The following is a 23,232-nucleotide window of genomic DNA, read 5'->3' as shown; positions in this document are numbered from 1 at the left end:
TTAAACATTTACAGAGAATTGAACCGCGCTTGCCACAGCCTAATAAAAATGTGCCCACCAAACATACATATATATATATCAGGCAAACTCAGGGGCGGACTGACCATTTGGAAACTCGGGCACTGCCCGAGGGCCTGGGGTCAGTAGGGGGCCCGATGAGATGCCCCTGGTACCTTTTTTATAGGCTTTTTTGAGTTTGGGCAAGGACACAGGGGCCCCATGATCCCCTATTGCCTGGGGGCCCCATGAGTTGTCAGTCCGCCCCTGGGCAAACTTATAAGTCCAACAAACTCCAAAAGGAAAAGAGTAGTTCCAAAGTGTGAAAGTAACGTGCCAGAGCTCAAAAGCTTTTAAAAATGCTCCACTCGACAGTGCTGTAGGTGCCCTACATGGACTGACACTCAGCCTGTATCAATGACCACCTATTTCTAGTATGTATGTTCTGCAGCGCTTGTGGGGCATTCCCCAGAGTGTTCACTGTTATTTATGCCTCAGATAATATACAACTCTGGAATGTAGCCAGTCATAAAAAGGATAAAAAGAGGATTGTCATAGCAGAGCAATACAAAGCAGTGAGCTTACATAGTAAAACAGTGCACCGTTAACCCTTTGATCGCCCAGATGGTAACCCCTTCCTGCCCAGTATCATTAATACAGTGTCAGTTCTTTTTATTAGCACTGATCACTGTATTGGTATTACTGGGGATGTCAGTGGCACCAAGTCAGTTTCCCCCAATGTCAGAATGTCCGCTGCAGTCCCTCAATCACGCTATAAGTTGCTGATCGCAACCATTACTAGTATTAAAAAAAAAATCCTACTATATATACCGCCATTTGCAGACGCTATAACTTTCACGCAAACCAATTAACCACTTGCCTACCGGGCACCCCCCCCCTGCCCAGGCCAATTCAGCTTTCAGCGCTGGCGCACTTTGAATGACAATTGCTCGAACATGGAACACTGTACCTATGTGAAATTTTTAGAATTTTTTTCCCACAAATAGAGATTTCTCTTGCTGGTATTTACTCGCCGCTGGGTGTTTTATTTTTTGCACTATAAACAAAAGAAAGAGCACAAAATTTGAAGAAAAAGTTTTTCTTTGTTTCTATTATAAAATTTTGCAAACAGGTAATTTTTCTCCTTCGCTGATGTGCGTTGATGCGGCTGCACTGATAGGCGGCACTGATGGGCACTGATGAGGTGGCACGGATAGGCAGCTCTAATATGCGGTACTGATGAGCTGGCACTAATGATGCTGCACTGATAGGTGGCACTGCTGCGTGGCACTGCAGGACACAGGTGGCACTGATGGGCACAGGTGGGTGGCACTGCTAGGCACAGGTGGGTGGCACTGCTGGGCACTGATGGTCAGTGCCCTGATGACCAGTGTCAATCCCTTCGCTGATAATTGCTGGTTCTCTGCAATACTTTCCTCATGCTGTGACAGTGTGAGGAAAGTGCAGCCGATAACCAGCAACTGTATTTACCGGTGATCAGTGTGTCATTGGACACAGCTGACCACATGGTAAAAGGCCTCGGTGATTGGCTGTTTACCATATCCCATGATCAGCTGCGTCCGTAGGCACTGGGTGTGTGCCGCTGGGGGCGCGCAGGGGGCGTGTTCTGGAATGACTTCCATGGACGTCGTCCCAGAACCAGAGAACTGCGCTGTAGCTGTCCTATAGCACGGTAGGGAACTGGTTAATTTTGCATGTATTGGGATTTTTTGTAGCAAAGACATGTAGCAGAATACATTTTGGTCTACATTTATGGAGAAATTAAATTTTTTAAACATTTTTTACTGGACTTGTTTTATAACAAAAATAAAAAAAACTTTTTTTTTTTCAAAATTGTCGGTCTTTTTCGTTTATAATGTAACAAATAAAAACCGCAGAGGCGATCAAATACCACCAAAAGAAAGCTCTATTTGTGGGGAAAAAAGGACATAAATTTCATTTATGTACAGAGTTGCATGACCGCGCATTTGTCAAAGTAACGCAGCGCCATATCGCACAAAATGGCCTGGTCAGGAAGGGGGGTGGGGTACTCCCTCTGGAGGGCAAGTGGTTAATTTGCAGGAAATTCCTCTCACTTCCTGTTTTGGTTATGGGACAGGAAGTGAAGGAAAATCTCTACAATGGGACACAGTGAAAAAAAAAAGTCTGACAGGGGTTATAACCCTCCTTTGCTCTATCAAAATAAAGAAAACAATTTTGCCTTTTAATATTACAATTGAGAGCTGAGGGAAGGGCTTGTTATCGCCAGCTCCAAGGAGCAGGGCCCTCCTAACCCTCTTGTATTGAACTGTATTGTTGCTGTATTGTCTCCTGTTATATTGTAAAGCGCTGAGCAAACTGTTGGTGCTACATAAATCCTGTATAATAATAATAATAATAACAACAACACATACTGTGTATGTATGTGTGTGTGTGTATATATGTGTTTGTATATATATATATATATATATATATATATATATATATATATTAGATTGTAAGCTCCAAGGAGCAGGGCCCTCCTTTCCCTCTTGTATTGAACTGTAGTGTTGCTGTATTGTCTCCTGTTATATTATAAAGTGCTGAACAAACTGTTGGTTCTATATAAATCCTGTATAATAATAAATCCTGTATAATAATAATATATATATATGTATATATATTAGATTGTAAGCTCCAAGGATCAGGCCCTCCTAACCCTCTTGTATTGAGCTGTATCATTGCTGTATTGTTTCCCTTTATATTGTAAAGCGCTGAGCAAACTGTTGACGCTATATAAATCCTGTATAATACTAATATATATATATCCTAGATTGTAAGCTCCAAGGAGCAGGGCCCTCCTATCCCTCTTGTATTGAACTGTATTGTTGCTGTATTGTCTCCCGTTACATTGTAAAGCGCTGAGCAAACTGTTGGTGCTATATAAATCATGTATAATAATATATATATATATATATATATATATATATATATATATTAGAGTGTAAGCTCCAAGGAGCAGGGCCCTCCTATCCCTCTTGTATTGAACTGTATTGTTGCTGTATTGTCTCCCGTTATATTGTAAAGTGCTGAGCAAACTGTTGGCACTATATAAATCCTGTATAATAATAATAATAAATCACATCAAGTGACAGGGTGTAGAGAGCCGCACTTCGAGCTGTATACGTTCTATTATTAGAAGATAACCAATCACTTGTATCCTAGCATGCCACAGAAGCTTTGCTAACCATCATGTACTAGTTTCCCCAGCAGGAATGGTACAGTCCGCTCTCCCTGTGTGCTGGCTGCATTGGTAGTGGCGGGGGCGTTGCTGAGTTCAGCCAGTGATCAGGAAGGTCACGTCCAGGGTTCCCTGTGCTAGGAGGGGAGTCCGGAGAGTACAGAGGGGTCGTTATTACTAGAGCTCTGTGTAGAAGAAGACAGGGACGTAAAGTGCTGCAAAATGCTGTGTACATTACGGTGTGCCTTGGCTAAGGGGAGACTGGCTGCAACAGCCATATCTGCATGGAGTGACCTGACAAGAGGTGTGCAGGTGAGCAGGGTGCACTTGGACTACTGGTGGGAATAGTATGGGGTTTAGTTCCTGCTTTCCTGGGTGGTCTTCCAACCTTCCTCCTATAAATGGTGGAGGATGACAGCTGTAGGAATGGGCATTGATCAGTAGTAGCAGTTTGTTCTCCTCTTCATCATCCTGGGGGGGGGGGGGTGCTCACTACCAGAGGTGTCATCCTGGGAGAAGGGTGCTAGTAAATACAAAGTGGCTGATCTGTGACCATGGCTTGGATTGGCATTGCTTATCCCCAGTGTGTGTAGTACACGAGTTTACAGCCCAGTCACTCTAGTGGTTTTGCCCAACTCTGGGCAAAAAAAAAAAGATTTCCTTTGGCGGGGGGTGCATGTACTGCATATGTCAACTGCTCGTTTTGTCCAAGGGAGAGGAGAAAGCTGTATAATCACTCAATTCTCTGCTGCACTGGCAAATGATGTGAATGTTCTTTGCGTCCAGTTCAGGTTTATCAGCGTGATGACGTCAGGAACAGTCCACAGCACAAAACCACTGTACTGATGGGGGGGGGGGGGGGGCAGGAGGCACAGAGACTGGTCTTGGATTAGGTAAGTATATCACTGTTCCTCAATCCCCTAGACCAGGGGTTTACAAATCTTCCAAACAAGGGGCCAGTATACTGTCCTTTTGACTGCAGGAGGGCCAGACTGAGGCCAGTGGGAGTAGAGACTGTCTTGGTGTCAGTGGTAGGTATACTGCCCTTTCGTTGGTGTCATTAGGAGGAATATTGCCTCTTCATTGGTGTCAGTGGAAGGACATATGCCCGATTGTTGGTGTCATTAGAAGGAATTGTGTCCCATCGTAGGTGTCATTGAGAGGAATTGTTCCCCATCGTTGGTGCCGTTGATAGGAATTGTGCCCCATCGTTGGCGCCGTTGATAGGAATTGTGCCCCATCGTTGGCGCCGTTGATAGGAATTGTGCCCCATCTTTGGCGCCGTTGATAGGAATTGTGCCCCATCGTTGGCGCCGTTGATAGGAATTGTGCCCCATCGTTGGTGCCGTTGATAGGAATTGTGCCCCATCGTTGGCGCCGTTGATAGGAATTGTGCCCCAATTGTGCCCCATCGCTGGCGCCGTTGATAGGAATTGTACCTTGTTGTTGGTGTCAATGGCGGGGAGGCATGTCCGATTCCAATTGTTGGTGTCAGTGGAAGGAATAATGCCCCAAGGGCCAGATATAAGCATGGAAAAGACCACATCTGGACCCTGGGCTGCAGTTTGGAGACCACTGCCCTAGACAAAAACGAGCACTGGTTAATCTTGCAGGAGGAGTTTTCATTCTCCTTTGACTGTCCTGTGAGGCTGCATGACCTCTGACTGGACAGTGCTGAATGGCCCTGTGCTGATCACTTGCCCCCTACCAAGAAAAACAAATTCTAACAATACACACCAAACTGAGCATGTGCAGAGTGTCTCCTAGGGCTCTGTATTATCAGCAAATGGATTGGGGACAGTAGAATAAGGGGAGGATCAGAAAAGGCAAAATCAAACAGCCTTTTTACCCAACACAGAGGATTAACCCCTTAGGTTCCACCGTGAGTATAACAAGCATGCTTTACTGCATATCCAGACTGATTTTACTTTTGAGTGTTTAGTAACACTGTAACCTGTGCAGTGCAGGCAAAGCCTCGCTGCATGGGAAAACTTTTTTTTTTTTTGCCCGGAGTTGGGTTTTAAGGTCCATTTACAGCAGTTGCTATAGCACTTTTTTTTAACGCATGACAATACAAGGTCCAGAAAAAAATAAGGTATGTGAATGGGAGCAGTTCACACTGCTGTGTAAGAAAAAAGAAGTGCAAGCCCTTTTACTTTTTTTTTTTTTTTTGTCAGAGCAACACATGTCAGAGCAATGCAATGCACTAGGAAGACAGCAGGCCAGCTAAATTTGGCTCTTCTGCCATGCCGTAGAGTTTTTGCAGGTTCCATGCCAAAACACAACGCAGCATGTCTACCTGCTCTCAGCACACAGTCTGCAGAGTCTTTTTTTTTTTAAATATTTGGAACATTTAGTAACTACTTTTAAAGGCAAACCTTTTTTACTTGTCTCTTGAAGTAGTGATGTTTCGGAGTAGATGTGTGGAACATAAGATGATCCTTGTCCTGCCACTTTGGCTGAGAATTCCAGTGTGTCATCACATTATTTTGGGCCAGTGACATTCATGTTCTTGTACATGCACCTTTGAAGCTTATCTAGAACACTGACCTTCTTGTTCACATAAAACATGTAAACATACATGGGACTGTAAGCAGACGGCTAAAGTCACAGTTGAAATGTGTAACTATTAACTGATTGGTCAGCCAGAAAAAAATTGTTTTTTTTTCTACATACTTGTCTTTTTAAAATACATTTCTTGGAGTACATCACAGGACACAGAGCAGGCTAGTCATGACTATGTGGGTTATAGGCCACCTATAGGTGATTGGGCACTGGCTGACCAATCAGAGATGAGGCCCTCCCCTATATAACCCCTCCTATACAGGAAGTACCGTATATACTCGAGTATAAGCCGAATTTTTCAGCACATTTTTTGTGCTGAAAAACGGCCCCCTCGGCTTATACTCGAGTCAACGTCTGCAGATGGCTCCCCCCCCCCCTCCAACAGAAGGGAAACTACGGTAAGTACAGGGGTGGGCAGGGGGCTGCTGTCTCTTACCTGGCTCCGGTCCCACGACGATCCGGTCCAGGAAGCGCGGCTGCTCCTGCATTCGGTTCATCCACTGGATGTTCGCGCGGCTGCTCGGCTCCGCCTTCTCACCGGTGATTGGCCGCCAGAACTGTAGCTCAGGAAAGGCACACAGGCGGCCAATCACCGGCGAGGAGGCTGAGCGGCCCTGCGAAAATCGAGTGAAGGAGATGCAGGTAAGTGTGCCGTGCTTAGGTGCTGCTGCAACCACATATGCTGGCTGCAGCAGCACCATACTGGAACAGGGGTCAGCAAGTGTCAATGGGAGGAATAGTGCCCCATCATTGGTGTCACTGATACCAATGATGGGGCATTATTCTTCCCACTGACACCAACGATGGGGCACTTTTCCTCCCCCCCCACTGACACCAACGATTGGGCACTATTCCTCCTCCCCCCCCCCACTGACACCAATGATGGGGCACTATTCCACCCCCCACTGACACCAATCATGGAGCACTATTCCACCCCCCACTGACACCAATCATGGGATACTATTCCTCCCCCCCACTGACACCAACGATGGGGCACTTTTCCTCCCCCCCACTGACACCAACGATGGGGCACTATTCCTCCACCCCCCCACTGACACCAATGATGGGACACTATTCCTCCCACTGACACCAATGTTGGGACACTATTCCTCCCACTGACACCAATGATGGGACACTATTCCTCCCACTGACACCAAAGATGGGGCACTATTCCACTGACACCAATAATGGGGTGCTATTCCCCCCACTGATACCACTGATGGGGCACTATTCCTGCCACTGATACCAATGATGGGGCACTATTCCTCCCACTGACACCAATGATGGGGCGCTATTCCTCCCACTGACACCAATGATGGGGCGCTATTCCTCCCACTGATACCAATGATGGGGCACTATTCCTCCCACTGACACCAATGATGGGGCACTATTCCTCCCACTGACACCAATGATGGGGCGCTATTCCTCCCACTGACACCAATGATGGGGCGCTATTCCTCCCACTGACACCAATGATGGGGCGCTATTCCTCCCACTGACACCAATGATGGGGCGCTATTCCTCCCACTGACACCAATGATGGGGCGCTATTCCTCCCACTGACACCAATGATGGGGCGCTATTCCTCCCACTGACACCAATGATGGGGCGCTATTCCTCCCACTGACACCAATGATGGGGCACTATTCCTCCCACTGACACCAATGATGGGGCACTATTCCTCCCACTGACACCAATGATGAGGCACTATTCCTCCCACTGACACCAATGATGGGGCACTCTTCCTCCCACTGACACCAATGATGGGGCACTATTCCTCCCACTGACACCAATGATGGGGCACTATTCCTCCCACTGACACCAATGATGAGGCACAATTCTTCGCACTGGTGTTCCCACCCTCGGCTTATACCCGAGTCAATAGTTTTTCCCAGTTTTTAGTGGTAAAATTAGGTACCTCGGCTTATATTCGGGTCGGCTTATACTCGAGTATATACGGTACCTCAGGTTTTGTAGCAAGCAATGACATTCCAGAAAGAGGGGAGGGACCTCTGTGTCCCATGATGTACTCCAAGAAATAGGTTTTAAAGGTAAGTATGTAGAAAAAATCCAATTTTCTTTATCGTACATCACAGGATACAGAGCATGCTATTCATGACTATGTGGGATGTCCCAAAGCAATAAAAAATTTGAGGGAAGGGTGACACCATAATAGCCACCGTCCATCCCTCAGGACCTACTCAGCTGTCTGTAAAACACTGCGGCCAAAGGCAGAATCCTCTGTGGCTCTGAAATCCACCTGGTAGAATCTTGTGAATATGTGAACTGAAGACCATGCAGCGGCCTTGCAAACCCAAGCCACTGCCGCCTGATTGCTCAAGATGCCCCCACACTTCTGGTGGAGTATGCCTTCATCCGAAAGGGTGAAACTTTACCTTTCAAACCATAGACTTGAGTGATCAGTTAGTGGATCCAATGAGAATCAATCGCCTTGGATGCCGCCTGCCTCTTCCTAGGCCCCTCTGGCAGCACAAATAGAGCATCTGACCTCCTGACCTGTGCTGTCACCTTCAAGAAGACTCTTAGAGCATGAACCACATCCAAGGTATGCAGAGGTCTTTCGCTTGCTGACTGGGACCTAGGAAAGAATGAAGGCAGAACTATGTCCTGATTGAGATGAAAACCGGAAGGCACCTTTTAGTAAAAAGCACGGATGAGGTTGCAACACCACCTTATCATGATGCAAAATCAGAAATGGTTCTCTGCAAGGTAGAGCTGCCAGCTCCAACACCCTTCCCTCAGAAGTGAAACAACACCTTATGAGTCAACAGTGGAATCTGTCCAATAGGTTCAAATGATGGCTTTTGCAAAGCCTCCAAAACCAAGTTCAGGTCCCAAGGACACAAAGGCAACCTGACAGGAGGAGCCATATGCATCACTCCTTGTAAAAAAGTGCAGTCCAAAGAGTGAGACGCAATGGGCTTCTGGAAAAAATAGCTATTAGAAGGATTTTGAGCTTTATTCACTTTTTTCAGCACACTACTATTTATTTTGAACACAACTGTATGTTTCACATAAAACTTTAAAAAAAGAAAACAAAGTTTCCTTTGCAATATGGGATTCATAGGTGCATCTGAAGCAGTCCTTGCACTGCTTTGGGTGCATGTATAAAGCAATGACAAGCTGAAGTTGTCCTGCTTTTAGAACTTCTTGTCTTTTATATTATGGGATATTCAGTATTTCTGTCCTAAAGGTGTCTTTGAAATGCTTATTCTTCTTCTCCTTTTAGGCTAAAGCAGCATTTGCAACAGGCCCACGTCAACATGACACCACTTTATATGAATTTCGCACTTACACTATCAAGCCTTCAATGATGGCCGAATTCACAAAGCTTACAAATGAGAACTTTCATATACGCATGGCACGTTCAGAGATGATTGGCTACTGGACATATGAATTAGGTGGTCTGAATAAGGTGCTTCATATATGGAAATATGGTAAGGAAGTTGTTATAGTCTCTGTGAAATGTATATAATCTGCAACAGAAGGATGTCCTATGTGCACTGGTCTTACAGTGAGGTTTGTTTATTGAAGATACCATAAAAGTTCCAAGTGAAGTGGATTCAGAATGGAAAGATTTTTTTTTTTTCCAAGTTATAGATCTTGTTCACTCTGCTGGTCTTCCTACTTGGGCTATAAAGTGTGTTTTGTGTCCCGGCCATTGTTCTGTGTAAAAAGAATGCAGAATACAATTCCATTTTGTCTGGAGTGAGGAAGCATTGCCCTGTCCTAAATTGTGCATGTCATTTCAATATTACTAGTAGATCCATCATTAGGATTTATCATAACTTGCCTACACTGGCAGCTGTGACGTAGGCAGAGGACCTATGTTTTTGATTTTTGGAGAACTATTCAAGTGTATGTCAAACCAAAACATTATTTATTTTTTATATTTAATTTTTGGTCAGAGTACAGAGAGATTAGAACCCCTGCATGGTTTTCACTACTGTCTGAGGAAGCAAGAAATTTCTCATCGCTTTCTGGACCAGTGACAGTGGTTTCACCAGACTAGTAATGAAGGTAAAAAACTCCAATGGCAACACAAAAATACATTTTTAGAGAAGTAGAGGAAAAACTAGAACCTCTGCCAACTTTTATAATTCTTTTCAATATTTTATTGTGTGCCCAGTGAGCACAGAAGATGGCAGAGCAGAGAGCGGTGACTGACAGGCTGTGACAACTCTGTGATCAGCAGTCCTGTGATCGCTGAGTTCTCATTCTTAGAGCCGACGGACAGATGCAGAACCTGACCGTTGCTGCATCCACCTAGGTAAGTATGATTTAAAAAAAAAACAAAACAGAAAAGCCATATTTCTCTTTTGACCACTTTAACTCCGCCCTATAGCAGGATTATTGCCTCATGGCGGACTCCCTGCGCAATATTATGTGTGTGTACCGCTCAATCGTGGGTTGAGGGCAGGCGCACGTGCCCGCCGAAACAGTGGTGCCATGATTCGGTGCTGCACCGATCAGTCGACAGATTCAGGCCAGTGATGTTCGGCCTGGATCTGCTGATTGATCACTGCCCTATTGGAGATCTTTCTGTACCTGTGTTTACAGAACACAGGCACAGGAAATTATGCAATCTTCTCTCACTGGGACACATTCCGTTCCAGAGAGAGAAGAAAGAAGATCTATGTGAGTAAAAGCAGCACACTTTTTTACAGTAAAAGCACAGCTAGGTCACATTTAATCTGCTGATCGCCCCCCAGTTAACCTCTTCACTACCCTGTCACCAGTGTCATTAGTACAGTGTACAGATTTTTTTTTTTTTTTTTTATACTGATCACTGTATTAGTGTCACAGGCGACTTCAGCTAGCATTAGCATCAGTTGGCGTCCTTCCCAGATAGCATCACATAGCCTGCCACTACAGCAGTCATCGCATTTAACCCTTTGATTGCCAGGAACACGCTTACATACACCACAAACCTCCATTAATAAATTAAAAAAATGTGGTGCGCTATCTCATCATAAATAGAACCATAGGCTTTAGAAACATAAAGTGACAGTCCAAGAAAAATATTTTTCAGATAATAACCGTCCAATCCAGTATATGTTGTGTTCTCATCCAGCAGTAATCAACACCATGCTTGACTTGTGGCCCAGTTCCTGCTCACCTTGACCATTGACCTATAGATTATAATAGGCCAAAAACACGCATTATAAGGAAAATGTGTCCTTTTTCCCTAGAAATAGAGCTTTCTTTTGGTGGTATTTGATCATCTGTGCGTATTATTTGTTGCGCTATAAACAAAAAAAAGATTGACAATTTTGAAAAAAAAAATAGTATTTGACTTTTTGCTATAAAACATTTCCAGTAAAAAAAATTAAAAAAAAAAAAATTTCGTCAAATTTAGACCAAAATATATTCTGCTACATGTTTTTGCTAAAAAAAAAAAAAAAATTCCCAATACATGTAATTTAATTTGGTATACGTAAAAGTTATAGCTGTCTACAAATGACAGTGTATATATACTGGAATTTATTTTTTTTTTTACTGGTAATGGCGGTGATCAGTGACTTATTGCGGGACTGCAGCAGGCATTCTGACACTGGGGGGGGGGAACTGACTAACTGCCACTGAAAGCACTGTCACTGTACTAATGACACTGGTCAGGAAGAGGCTAACTTTTGGGGCGATCAAAGGGTTAACTGTGTGTTGTATGTGTTTTCCATAGTGTGCTGTGTGTGATTTACTAGGGAGACAAGCTGCTTTGTATTGCTCTGCTGTGCAGTACGAAGCAGCCTGCTCGTGCTGACGGGAGAGATCTGTTTACAGATCTCTCCCCTATCAGCTCCGCCGATGATCATCGAGTCCTGGACAAGAATTCGTGGCCAGGACCCAATGATTGACATGCTGAGGCACCAATGGCGACGTGGGTAGGGAGCACATGTGCGCCCCCTACCCAGTGAATTGTAAGGGTGCAGCTTAGTGCTCTCGTAGTTCATTGATGCTTCCTGGACTTCAGTAACTGTCTGCTTGTACGGTAAGTATGGGCAGATAGTTGACACAGAGTCTGCAGGAGCCTGGCATTGCACCCCTGATCTGCTGATTGCAAGTTTAGTTCTGCTATAAATAAATGCACTTTTTTTTTTAACCTGTAAAAAGTGAGTGCACACATTGCAGTGCACAGTTTACTTTTCGGTCTTCATGTTAACATAGCTTCTTTTATGCTATTGTCATGTGTAGTATTCTAAAGAGTTTGTAAATATTCTGTCTTTTTTTAGGTTTATTGAATGGATTAGCAGGCTGAGTATAATCCTTACGTCAGCTCTTTGTACAAAGCTGTTTTCTATAAATTGCCTGTCTGGCAGCTTGAACCTGAACCCATCTTTTTACCTTTAGTACTCTGAAGGTTTACACACACTGAGTGGCCAGTTGAAATCAATAGAAGTCCATGCAAATGTGTCCATGTGCACTGTAAAACATGTTGACTAGTGTAACTGGGTCTGTTACTGCATCTAAAATGCATTCTATTGCATCATACATTAAAAAAAGCATTGTAATGAGAAGGCATAGTTGTGAAACTAGCCATACTATGGCATCTCCCTGTTATAAACCCTGACTGTTCCTGTTCAGCTGGGAGTTTTGGCTGTTCCACTTACCTTTTTGTATGTCCCAGCTCCTGTTACATTCTCCATAGTATAATGTTGAAGTGATTGTGAAGGCTTAAAAAAACAAAAATGTTATACTTACCTGCTTTTGTGCAAAGGTATTGCACAGAGTTGCCCCAAACCTCCTCTTCTGGGGTCCCCCATGGGTGCTGTCTGCTTCTTCTCCCCAGAGGAACCCGCTTCCTATGGGGATGCTCCCAAGCTGGGCTGTATGCATCTATTGAAACACAGCACATCTTGGCCCTACCCCCAGCTCCCTTCCCACAGTATTTGATTGATGGCAGTGGCTCCCACTGCTGTCTCTGAGCCAGTGAGAGAGGGAGAGCGTGAACAGCCCTGCTTCAGATGGGCACAGCACTGCCTTAGTTCAAGACTCCGGTAAGTATTTGGGAAGAGGGGTGGGGGAACAACTAGTGGGAGTTTTGTATACCTTTTAATGCAGGTAATGCATGAGCCATGTTTTTTAAACCCACTAAATACCTTATTCCTGCAGCACTGTTGTGTGGTTACATGATTTTTCCTGTTCTTTGGCATCTGCAGGAAATTATTCTTTGGAGGGGCTTCTATTACTACAGTATGATTCTGTGTCTGGCCAGCCCTGATTGGTTTTACAGGATTTCAGAAGAACAATTCAAATTAATACATAAAAATAAAAAAACTGTTTTAAAGTTCCTTTAAAAATCTTTATTGAATATATTGTTCATTAATATGGTGTAGGCAGAGGCAAAGATAATTGGCACTAGCTTTCATTTTGTTCAGATGGCATCTGCATCCAAGGCTCTTTTTGCTCTACAAGAATTAGCAAGTACATTTGATTTGATATTGATTTTATAATAAAACTAAGCTGTTTTGTGAGTTTCCTAGTGAATGTGATTAATCGGCATACTAGATCATGCCCCATAGTGTTTAGCAATAGGAGGACATTGTCATTATATTATTATTATTATTATTATTCAGGGTTTATGTAGCGCCAACGGTTTGCTCAGCGCTTTACAATATAACGGGAGACAATATTTCATTCTACACAAAATGAATACTTTAGTGCCTTTGTTAGTATGAACGCTGTCTTATATAGCATGTAATGAGAGTGTTTCATAGTCTTAATTACACTTTAAGGTAAAAAAACCTTTTGGCTTTAGAACCACTTTAGTAAACAAATGCAGAAGGGAAAATATGACCAGATGTGCAGATCCAGGAACCCAAACACAATTATTTCAACAAGTCCCGCGGGGATGAACTGAGGTTTTGATTTCACTCATGGGAATTGCCAAAAACTAAAGTATCAGTTTCGAATGGCCCTACTGTTTAAAATATTTTTCATGGTGGTGAACACACACCATTTGCAGGGTATACATTTCAGGCTATGTGCTGTCCATAGTCCCTTATATGCAGGGCCGGGAAAGTGGCATACTCCGCAGATACAGTTGTGCTCAAAAGTTTTCATACCTTGGCAGAAATTGTGAAATGTTAGTTTTTATGCATGTCTTATATTCAATATCAATGCTGTCTTTTATTTAACCACTTGCCTACCAGGCACTTATACCCCCTTATTTACCAGGCCAATTTTCAGCTTTCAGCGCTGCCGCACTTTGACAATTGCGCGGTCATGCAACATTGTACCCATATGAAATTTTGATCATTTTTTTCTCACAAATAGAGCTTTCTTTTGGTGGTATTTAATCGCCGCTGGGCGCTTTACTTTTTGCGCTATAAATAAAAAAAGTGCAAAAAATTTGAAAAAAAAACGTTTCTTTGTTTCTATTATAAAATTTTTCAAACAGGTATTTTTTCTCCTTCACTGATGTACGTTGATGAGGCAGCACTGATGGGCACTGATAGGCAGCACTAAAGGGCACTGATAGGCAGTACTAATGAGATGGCACGGATAGGCGGCACTGATAGGCGGCACTGATAGGTGACACTGATGATGGGTACTGATAGACGGCACTGACTGGCATCACTGCTTGGCACTGACTGGCACAACCCCTGGGCACTGACTGGTGGGACAGACTGGCAGCACTGGTGGGCAGCACTGGTGGGCAGCACTGGTGGGCGGCACTGGTGGGCACAGGTAGGTGGCACTTCTGAGCACAGGTGGGTGCACTGCAGAGTGGCACAGGTGGGTGCACTGCAGAGTGGCACAGGTGGGTGCACTGCAGAGTGGCACAGGTGGGTGCACTGCAGAGTGGCACAGGTGGGTGCACTGCAGAGTGGCACAGGTGGGCGAAGCTAGTGGGCGCACTGCTGGGCACAGGTGGGCGTAACTTGCGGGTGGCACTGCTGGGCACCGATCATCAGGGCACTGATCATCAGTGCTCTGATGATCGGTGCCGATCCCCGCTCTGACAACTGCCGGTTCTCGGCAGTACTTTCCTCACGATCTGACAGCGTGAGGAAAGTGCAGCCGAGAATCGGCACTTGCATTTCCCTCTGATCAGCGTGTCATTGGACACCGCTGATCACGTGGTAAAAGGCTGCTGTGATTGGCCTTTTACCACATCACGTGATCAGCTGTGTCCGTAGGACACAGCGATCACGGAGATCGCCGGGTGAGCGCGTTCTGGGAGGCCGTCATATGACGTCCACTCAGAACTGGCCGGCCGCAGTGCAGCCGTCATTCGACTATCTGCGGTCGGCAACTAGTTAAGGATAGTGATCATATGAAGCCATTTATTATCACCTATTTGTCTGGCTACTTTTTAAATCATAATAACCAGTATTACTCAAATGGCCCCTGATCAGAAGTTTACATACCCTGGAATATTTGGCCTTGGTCCAGACACACAAGGTGACACACATACAGTTGCAAGAAAAAGTATGTGAACCCCTTGGGATTACGTGGAGTTTTGCATGAATTGGGCATAAAATGTGCTCTGAACGTCATCTAAGTCACAACAATAGAAGAACACAGTCTGCTGAACATAATACTACACAAACATTAGATGTTGCCATGGTTTAATTGCACCTAACATGCAAACATTCACAGTGCAGGGAGGAAAAAGTATGTGAACCTTTGGACTTAATAACTGGTTGACCCTCCTTTGGCAACAATAACCTCAACAAAACGTTTCCTGTAGTTGCAGATCAGACCTGCACAACGATCTGGAGTAATTTTGGACCACTCCTCTTCACAAAACTGTTTCAGTGTAGCAATATTCTTGGGATGTCTGGTGTGAATCGCTCCCTTAAGGTCATGCCACAGCATTTCAATCGGGTTGAGGTCAGGACTCTGACTGGGCCACTCCAGAAGGCGTATTCTGTGCTGTTGCAGCCATTGTTTTGTTGAATTACTTGTATGCTTTGGGTCATTGTCCTGTTGCATCACCCATCCTCTGCGGAGCTTCAGTTGGCGGACAGATGGTCGTACGTTTTCCTGCAAAATGTCTTGATAAACTCTGGAATTAATTTTCCCATCAATGACAACAATCCGTCCAGGCCCTGAGGCAGCAAAGCAGCCCCAAACCATGATGCTCCCTCCGCCATGTTTCACAGTGGGGATGAGGTTTTGATGTTGGTGTGCTGTGCCTTTTTTTCTCCACACATAGTGTTGTGTGTTCTTCCCAAACAACTCAATCTTGGTTTCATCTGTCCACAGTATATTTTGCCAGTAGTGCTGTGGAACATCCAGGTGCTCTTTTGCAAACTTCAAACGTGCTGCAATATTCTTTTTGGACAGCAATGGCTTCCTCCGTGGTGTCCTCCCATGTACTCCATTCTTGTTTAATGTTTTCCTTATTGTAGATGTGTCAACAAAAATGTTAGCATGTGCCAGAGATTTCTGTAGGTCTTTAGCTGACACTCTGGGATTCTTCTCTACCTCATGCAGCATTCTGCGCTGTGCTCTTGCAGTCATTTTTACAGGATGACCACGCCTAGGGAGAGTAGCAACAGTGCTAAACTTTCTCCATTTGTAGACAGTCTGTCTTACCATGGACACATGAACATCAAGGCTTTTGGAGATACTTTTGTAACCCTTTCCAGCTTCATGCAAGTCCACAATTCTTGATCGTAGGTCTTCTGAGAGCTCTTTTCTGCGAGGCATGGTTCACATCAGACAGTGCTTCTTGAAACCAGTAAACCCAAAACAGGTGTGTGTTTTCTAAGGGCAGGACAGCTGTCAGCAACACATCCAGTATCATCACACTGATTGGAGTCAAGGTTGGCTCACTCCTGGCTCCAATTAGCTCTGGGAGAAGTCATTAAGCTAGGGCCTCACATACTTTTTCCTCCCTGCACTGTGAATGTTTACATGTTATGTGCAATTAAACCATGGCAACATCTAATGTTTGTGTAGTATTATGTTCAGCAGACTGTGTTCTTCTATTGTTGTGACTTAGATGACGTTCAGAGCACATTTTATGCCCAATTCATGCAAAACTCCACATAATCCCAAGGGGTTCACATACTTTTTCTTGCAACTGTAGGTTAAAATGGCAGTTAAATGTTAATCTGTGGCTTTTTAAATTGAAGTTAGTGTCTGTGTATAAATAGTCAATGAGTTTGTTAGCTCTCACGTGGATGCACATGTGTTTTTATTGTGTTGCATATACTTTTCCGTAGACAGCTTTACACATCGGTCAGCAGTACGGTCCAAGCTACCTCAAGACAAAGAGTGGCAAGAAAAATACATATGCAAAGTACTGCCCATGATCGAAAAGCAAGACATTGAGGTTGCTTACTTGGTACCCTGGTGTAAATTGCAGAAGCCAGAGAAGGAAGGTGAGTGCTGGTTAGCATGATTCTACCCAACCCTTGTTTAGGACAATCTGATGTGCTGAATCAGGGGCACATATCCTTACAATGCTCAAATAAGTCAACACTGGAGTCCATACATAGTCTTCCAGAGTTTATTTAAAATCAGGTGGTCCACTATTGGCTGACAGGTAACAGATTTTGGCTCACAATGCTGAAAAAGTATCCTTTTCTCTTTGTATTGCTTCTGCCAGTCCCTCTGCTTTCCTATTAATACTGACTACACTTGGCAGGAGAGCACAGTGTAGTCAGCTCTGTACCCCTCCTCCCTCCCCCCACCCCCGGGAAGAATAGCATACTGGTGTTTCTCCTCCCCCAGGTCTCTGAGCACTTTACGCAAATGAGAACAGAGGGTATGTGTTCACTTAGGAAAGAAGATGCATATATAATGTTTTATATCGATCCACAAATGTTTTTGCCTTGTATTTCTATTTTAAACTGAATGGGTTGTTTTACAAGGTGAGGGTTTACATATATTTTAAGGAGACATCAGGAAGCTATTAGACCCCTAATGTTACCTTTGCACCCCATTAAAGATAAAGATTTTGCTCAATGTGTGCCTTTCCTGGCCACAGGAACTGAAGAATGACAGCTGTAAGGGCAGGTTCACACCATGCCCGCATCTAAATTGCACAAGAACGTGCTGTGCGTTCCTGTGTTATTCAAAGCGCGCACTACATTTGCTATCTGAAGTGGGTGTCAATAAAACGTTCACTCCCCAAACGCAGGTTGCAAACGCTGTACCATGTGATCGGGTTGCAGTGCATTTTAAAAAATAGTACATGCACTACTTTCGGTCTGGTGCGGTTCAATTTCAGACAATTCAAAATGTTATGGGCCAAAATCGCACTGCACCGAATTGCATTCAAATCGCACAGGAATGCACCGCACATTTCTGTGCAATTCAGATGCAGGAATAGTGTGAGGCCAGCACTAAAACCAGAAGTGACAAAAACTGATTTAAATCACTAGTCAGTAAGGCTTGATTTAAATCCTAGTTTTCTACATAAAGACTAATTCTTGCTGGTATAACTTTAATATGCAAGTAGATGAAGATTTTTAGAATAACAACTTTTCTTATTAGTTTTTTTTATCCCCAGTTTAATAGGTTAATCATTCATATTTGGACAACTTTTCTGTTGTACTTAGGAAGGAGAAAAATAATCATTACCTTTAATAATAATTTAAATAGATTTATTCAACTGAAACAATAACATTCCAGCATATGTTATTTGCTTATCAAACATCCATGTTTGTTAACTAATGTGGCTAAACAAAATATATATATTTGAAGAAACTTAGACTGTCAGCCCCTTCCTCCTCACACTTAGTTTCACTTTCTTCTTGTGCAGATCTATTCCACTCCAAACAATCAGAAAAATATTGTTTCTATTCTATTCACTGAACTTCTTGAAACTTAGCACTGAAGGGGTTGATTCTGTATTCATAGGTTTGTAGAAGTTAGGATTTAGGTCTTTTTCTTAACTCTGTTCATGTTATAACATTTTTGCTGTGAAGAAGAGGCATGTGATCTCCGCTGAGTCAAATTCAGTTTTGAGAACTGATAAAAGTAAACCAAGCATCTGTGATAATATCTTGTAGGCAGAGAAACTGCCCAATAATCTTACAAAAACCTCTGGAAGAGCATGACATTGTGAATGGATTCATGGAATTTATTTACCAACAAAATTAAACATATACAGCCTTATTCTACATAATTAAAAAACTAATCTTTATTTCATGATGGAATAACCTTTGGATAGTAATATATTTTCCTTAAAAAGCATTTTATTTTAAAAAAATCAGATTTTAAATAAAAAAAAATCAGATTTTAAATAAAAAAAATCCGATTTTAAATAAAAAAAATCCGATTTTAAATAAAAAAAAAAATCCGATTTTAAATAAAAAAAAAAATCCGATTTTAAATAAAAAAAATCCGATTTTAAATAAAAAAAAATCCGATTTTTTTTTTTTTTTTTTTAAAATCATTGATTTTTATCCACCCTGGTGCTGCCGCAGATCTGCTAATGTGACCATGGCAGTTAAAGGGTTAAACCCCCATCACTCATTCCTCACTGCATATATGATCTCCATTAACGCCCAGTTTTCAGCCCATAAGAATTATCTCCTGGGCTCCCGATCCCACATATGTATTTATCCTGCAGTGCTCAGTACCCAGCCCATGTTCTTTATCTCATCAGCATTCAATACTCCGTGTATGTGCTTTAACCTCTTTTGCACCTTGTCTTCTGCTTTATGTGCAGTAATTCCTCTGCCAGTCAGTGTCTAGCACATCATGTAGTATGTAATAAACGCTCCGTGCCCGGCACATCAGCACCCTGCTTATTATAATTGTAAAATCTATTCTTTGTGCTAGGTGTTTATGAATTGGTTTCTTATCAGTTTAAGCCTGGTGGACCAGCTGTCTGGGGTGAGGCATTTAAAGCTGCCATCTCTACTCATGTTCACAATGCCTACGCAAAACTTGTTGGCATTTTCAACACTGAATATGGATTACTCAACCAAGGTAAGGCATCATGATTATAAAGCAGTGTCCCTTTTGTCAATGATTTTTCCCAATACTATATATTTCTCTTTTGCTAATTCTTGTGTTTGCACAGTCCATGTCCTGTGGTGGAATGAGAATGCTGACAGCCGAGCTGCAGGAAGGCATTTGGCTCATGAGGATGCCAGGGTGGTTGCTGCAGGTAAAAGCTTTAATATTTATATTTTATGCACTTTATCAATGTTTATTTGGCTGTATCTAGCAATGGAGACGTCTATAAACGGTTCATATTTTAAAAGGGATTTCCAGTTTAATTGAAAATCTCCCAGTGGCTTCAAAACCCCTGATAACATGCAGGGCTTCTGAAGACATATGTATTATGTAAAATGTCAGTTGAAGTTACTCTATATCCATATTTCCAGTGATGTACAAAAATACCATTAGAAATTTATATCCAGCTGGTTGTAATCTGCTTTTTTACTCCAGTCTCACATTTTGGTAACCTTCTAAGGACCAGTGTATTTAAAGCATAGGTTCACCAAAAACAGACACCTACTTATATACAGCTTGAACTAAAGCCTGTTAAGGGCTTATTTGAACTGCTTTTAGCGTGCTAAAGCCTGCTTATGCCTACTGCATTCTTATTTGAACCTGAACCAGTCAAAAGAAGAACAAAATCGCCCTTGTATTGGGTTTCCCCTGCACTGCAAATGTTAAATGCTCATCTTTTTCTAGGGGGAACAGAAAAAGCATTAACCACTTCAATACTGGGCACTTTCACCCCTCTTCGTGCCAAGGCCAATTTTTCAGCTTTCAGCACTGTTGCACTTTGAATGAGCGGCTGTGAAACTCTGTACCCATATGGAATATTTTTTTTTTTTTTGGTGGGCTTGTGGGCAGCACCTGGACTTCTCAGGCACAGCAATGCACCCAATTTTACATTGTGTGTGGCCTCAGACATCCTTGTGCATGAAGCTTTAAAACGATGTCACATAGACAATTTGGCTTTTCGTGACATTACCGTCTGCACAATTAGCCAGGAGAACTTTCCACTTCTATAATGTAGAAGGACTTATACATTTTAGTTAGCTGCAGCTATCAGGGACATTCCATTATATTGTAACTATTTTTTACATTCTATTTAGCTTCAGGAAACCTGCAAGTGGAGAAAAAATAGTTTTTCTTCCTTACCCTTATTAAAGCGGAGCTTGCAGCAGAATGCAATGTTTGCTTACACTGTCCATGCTCCCTCTCCTGCATTTTATACCTGCTTACAGTACCTGATTTGTAATGGTTGAGGGGTCCAGGAAATCCAAGAGGAACTTGTATTTCACTGCTAGGTTTGCTTTAACACTTTTTCTCCTTTTTCTCTACTTTGCTATTATCCATTTATTGTTTGAATGTTTTGTTTTTGCGTTTTTTTTTTTTACCTATTTCATTCCCTCTTTTATTTGTAGTACTGGTTATTAAAAAAAACTCACTACAGTGCCACTGCTTGATCTAAAAGTATAAATTCTCATACACACCGGGCGTTTAGCACCGTGCACAAGGCTCAGGCGTTTAGACACGGGTGGAAGGGACAGGCACACCATTTAACCCTGCGGTCAGCAGCTTGTAAAAATCTATTTGAGGCTGACAGCTGCTGCAGCTGGACGGTGTGCTGAGTGATACTGACGTCTAGGGCAGTAAGCCCAGAAACGATTGCCTGGAATGCAAGCTGTCTGCACTATGAGTATTCTTCCCTGGAAGCATACTGCCCTAAATGTTAGTATTGCTCAGTGCACTGTCCAGCTGCACTGGAGTATATAATACAATACAGGTACTCCTATGTTAATGTGCATGGTTTTAAGGCACCCATTCATTTATATGTGCTGGCAACGCACAACCGCACGAAAAAACAGAGACCCACACAATTTTTTCCCGCGCAATACACCACAGTGCACAGACGTGCATTCCCGTGCTTGTAGTTCGCTGCAACAGAGGTTCCTCGTACTAGTGTGTTGTGATGCCATTCAAAACGCAACAACCTGTGGTGCATTTGCAGTAAATTGCATTTTACAAGTGTCATCATAATGCACAGATCTGAATAGAATCTGACTTGGAAAAAGAAAATATAACATTTTCTAGGGCAAAACAGGATCATTTTAAGAATGGCTCCATCAGGAGCACATACATTCCTTTCCTTTGCTCCCCCAGCACTCTCTTCTGCTACTGGAGCAAAAAATAAATACCCCATACTCTCAGGTGTAGGGAGGCATGGGACTTGCTGTCCATTTCGTCACACAAAGTGCTTGTACTTGCTAACTGGCACCCAACACAGTCATATGGAGGTGAGTACATTTACACAGGGCTCACTCTCTTCACTCCAACTGCTGACTAGCAAAAGGGAAGGTAAGCAGAAGCCCCTTGTGGGGTTAGCAGTAGAATGAACCTGTTGTTTTTCCGTGCCAAGGACAAAGCACAGGTTCACTTTAACCTTCCACTGTCAAAATGTCTCTGTGCTGTTTAACAGAAATATGATTCAATTCTGTGCTTTTATGTGTCTTTTTATTTATTTTTTTTTCTTCTACAGTGAGAGAGAGTGTGAGATTTCTTGACTCACAGAGAAATGTACTCCTGATTCCTTCACCATTTTCACCATTTAAATAACTATAGTTAATTATGATACAAATTTAAATCGCACAGCTATGATGGACATGTCAATCACTTTGTGCTTTTATTAAACTAATTTGAACATTTAAATCTGTGTCTGATAAAAGAACATTTCTGTAACTGAACTGTTGTATATAATAAATGTACTAATTTTTAATATGTTTTGCGATTTTCTTTAATTGGTATCAAACTGATAAACTTGATGCCAAAAAATCTGGTGGGCTGACAAATCCAGTAGTGTCATCAGTGGAATTACAGGATTGTTGGATCTTTCTATTCGCCTAGGTGTTGTGGGTGTATTAGCTTCTCCAGTTTTATTTTTGTAATCTAAAATAAGTGACAGTCTCAACAAGCAGAGTAGTGCAGGCCGTACATGGGTCAAATTCTGAACAAATTTTCTTTAGAAATTTTGTGTGTTTTGTAATCCGATGGTGCCACCATTGATTTCGAAATTCAACCAACCAAGCCTTCAGTTTCACCTCGTGTTGCTACAGAAAAGGATTTTCGTAGCCAAGAATTCTCCTTTTTTTTCCAGGTCACAGTTCATGCTTTGTTTCTTTTTCGATTTCTTTTCTCGCACAATTCTCCGTTATTGATTAGAAATGCTTTCGTTTTTCAAAAATTTCCAACATGCCCGATCACTCAAATTTGGTGGTTGCTCGAAAATTGGACGTTGCTGTGGCCCACTAATGGTGCCAAATTTGAACGAAAATTCTTAGAAAATATTTTCAACAAAAAATTATTTTGGCATTCAACTGATGTATGGCCGGCCGGCTTAGGACTCTTGCATCATGTCCATAACAGGTGTGTGCAAACATCTAATCAGTGAAGTCCCAGATAGCCATGAGAAACTAGTAGATGATTTAAAGTGGTTGCAAACCCTTTCATGCCTTCAACAAGCC

The 23,232-nt window shown here is 42.8% G+C and overlaps 1 protein-coding gene across 1 annotated transcript; it reads left to right on the top strand.

Annotated features, from left to right (window-relative positions):
* The first annotated feature begins 3,303 nt into the window (after positions 1-3,303).
* On the top strand, positions 3,304-22,487 carry NIPSNAP3A (nipsnap homolog 3A). Its single transcript, XM_089682624.1, has 6 exons — positions 3,304-3,529; positions 9,033-9,240; positions 16,981-17,139; positions 19,550-19,699; positions 19,794-19,880; positions 22,251-22,487. Exons 1-6 carry the CDS (start codon positions 3,440-3,442, stop codon positions 22,325-22,327), a joined length of 771 nt encoding a protein of 256 aa, XP_089538750.1. The 5' UTR covers positions 3,304-3,439; the 3' UTR covers positions 22,328-22,487.
* The last annotated feature ends 745 nt before the right edge of the window (positions 22,488-23,232 follow it).

The sequence above is a fragment of the Staurois parvus genome, unplaced genomic scaffold (assembly GCF_062004578.1).
Source record: "Staurois parvus isolate SC_StPar_1 unplaced genomic scaffold, SC_StPar_1.0 ptg000292l, whole genome shotgun sequence".
NCBI classification, from domain to species: domain Eukaryota; kingdom Metazoa; phylum Chordata; class Amphibia; order Anura; family Ranidae; genus Staurois; species Staurois parvus.
The sequence above is the reverse complement of the archived record's forward strand: the minus strand, read 5'-3'. Positions and strand labels throughout refer to the sequence as shown.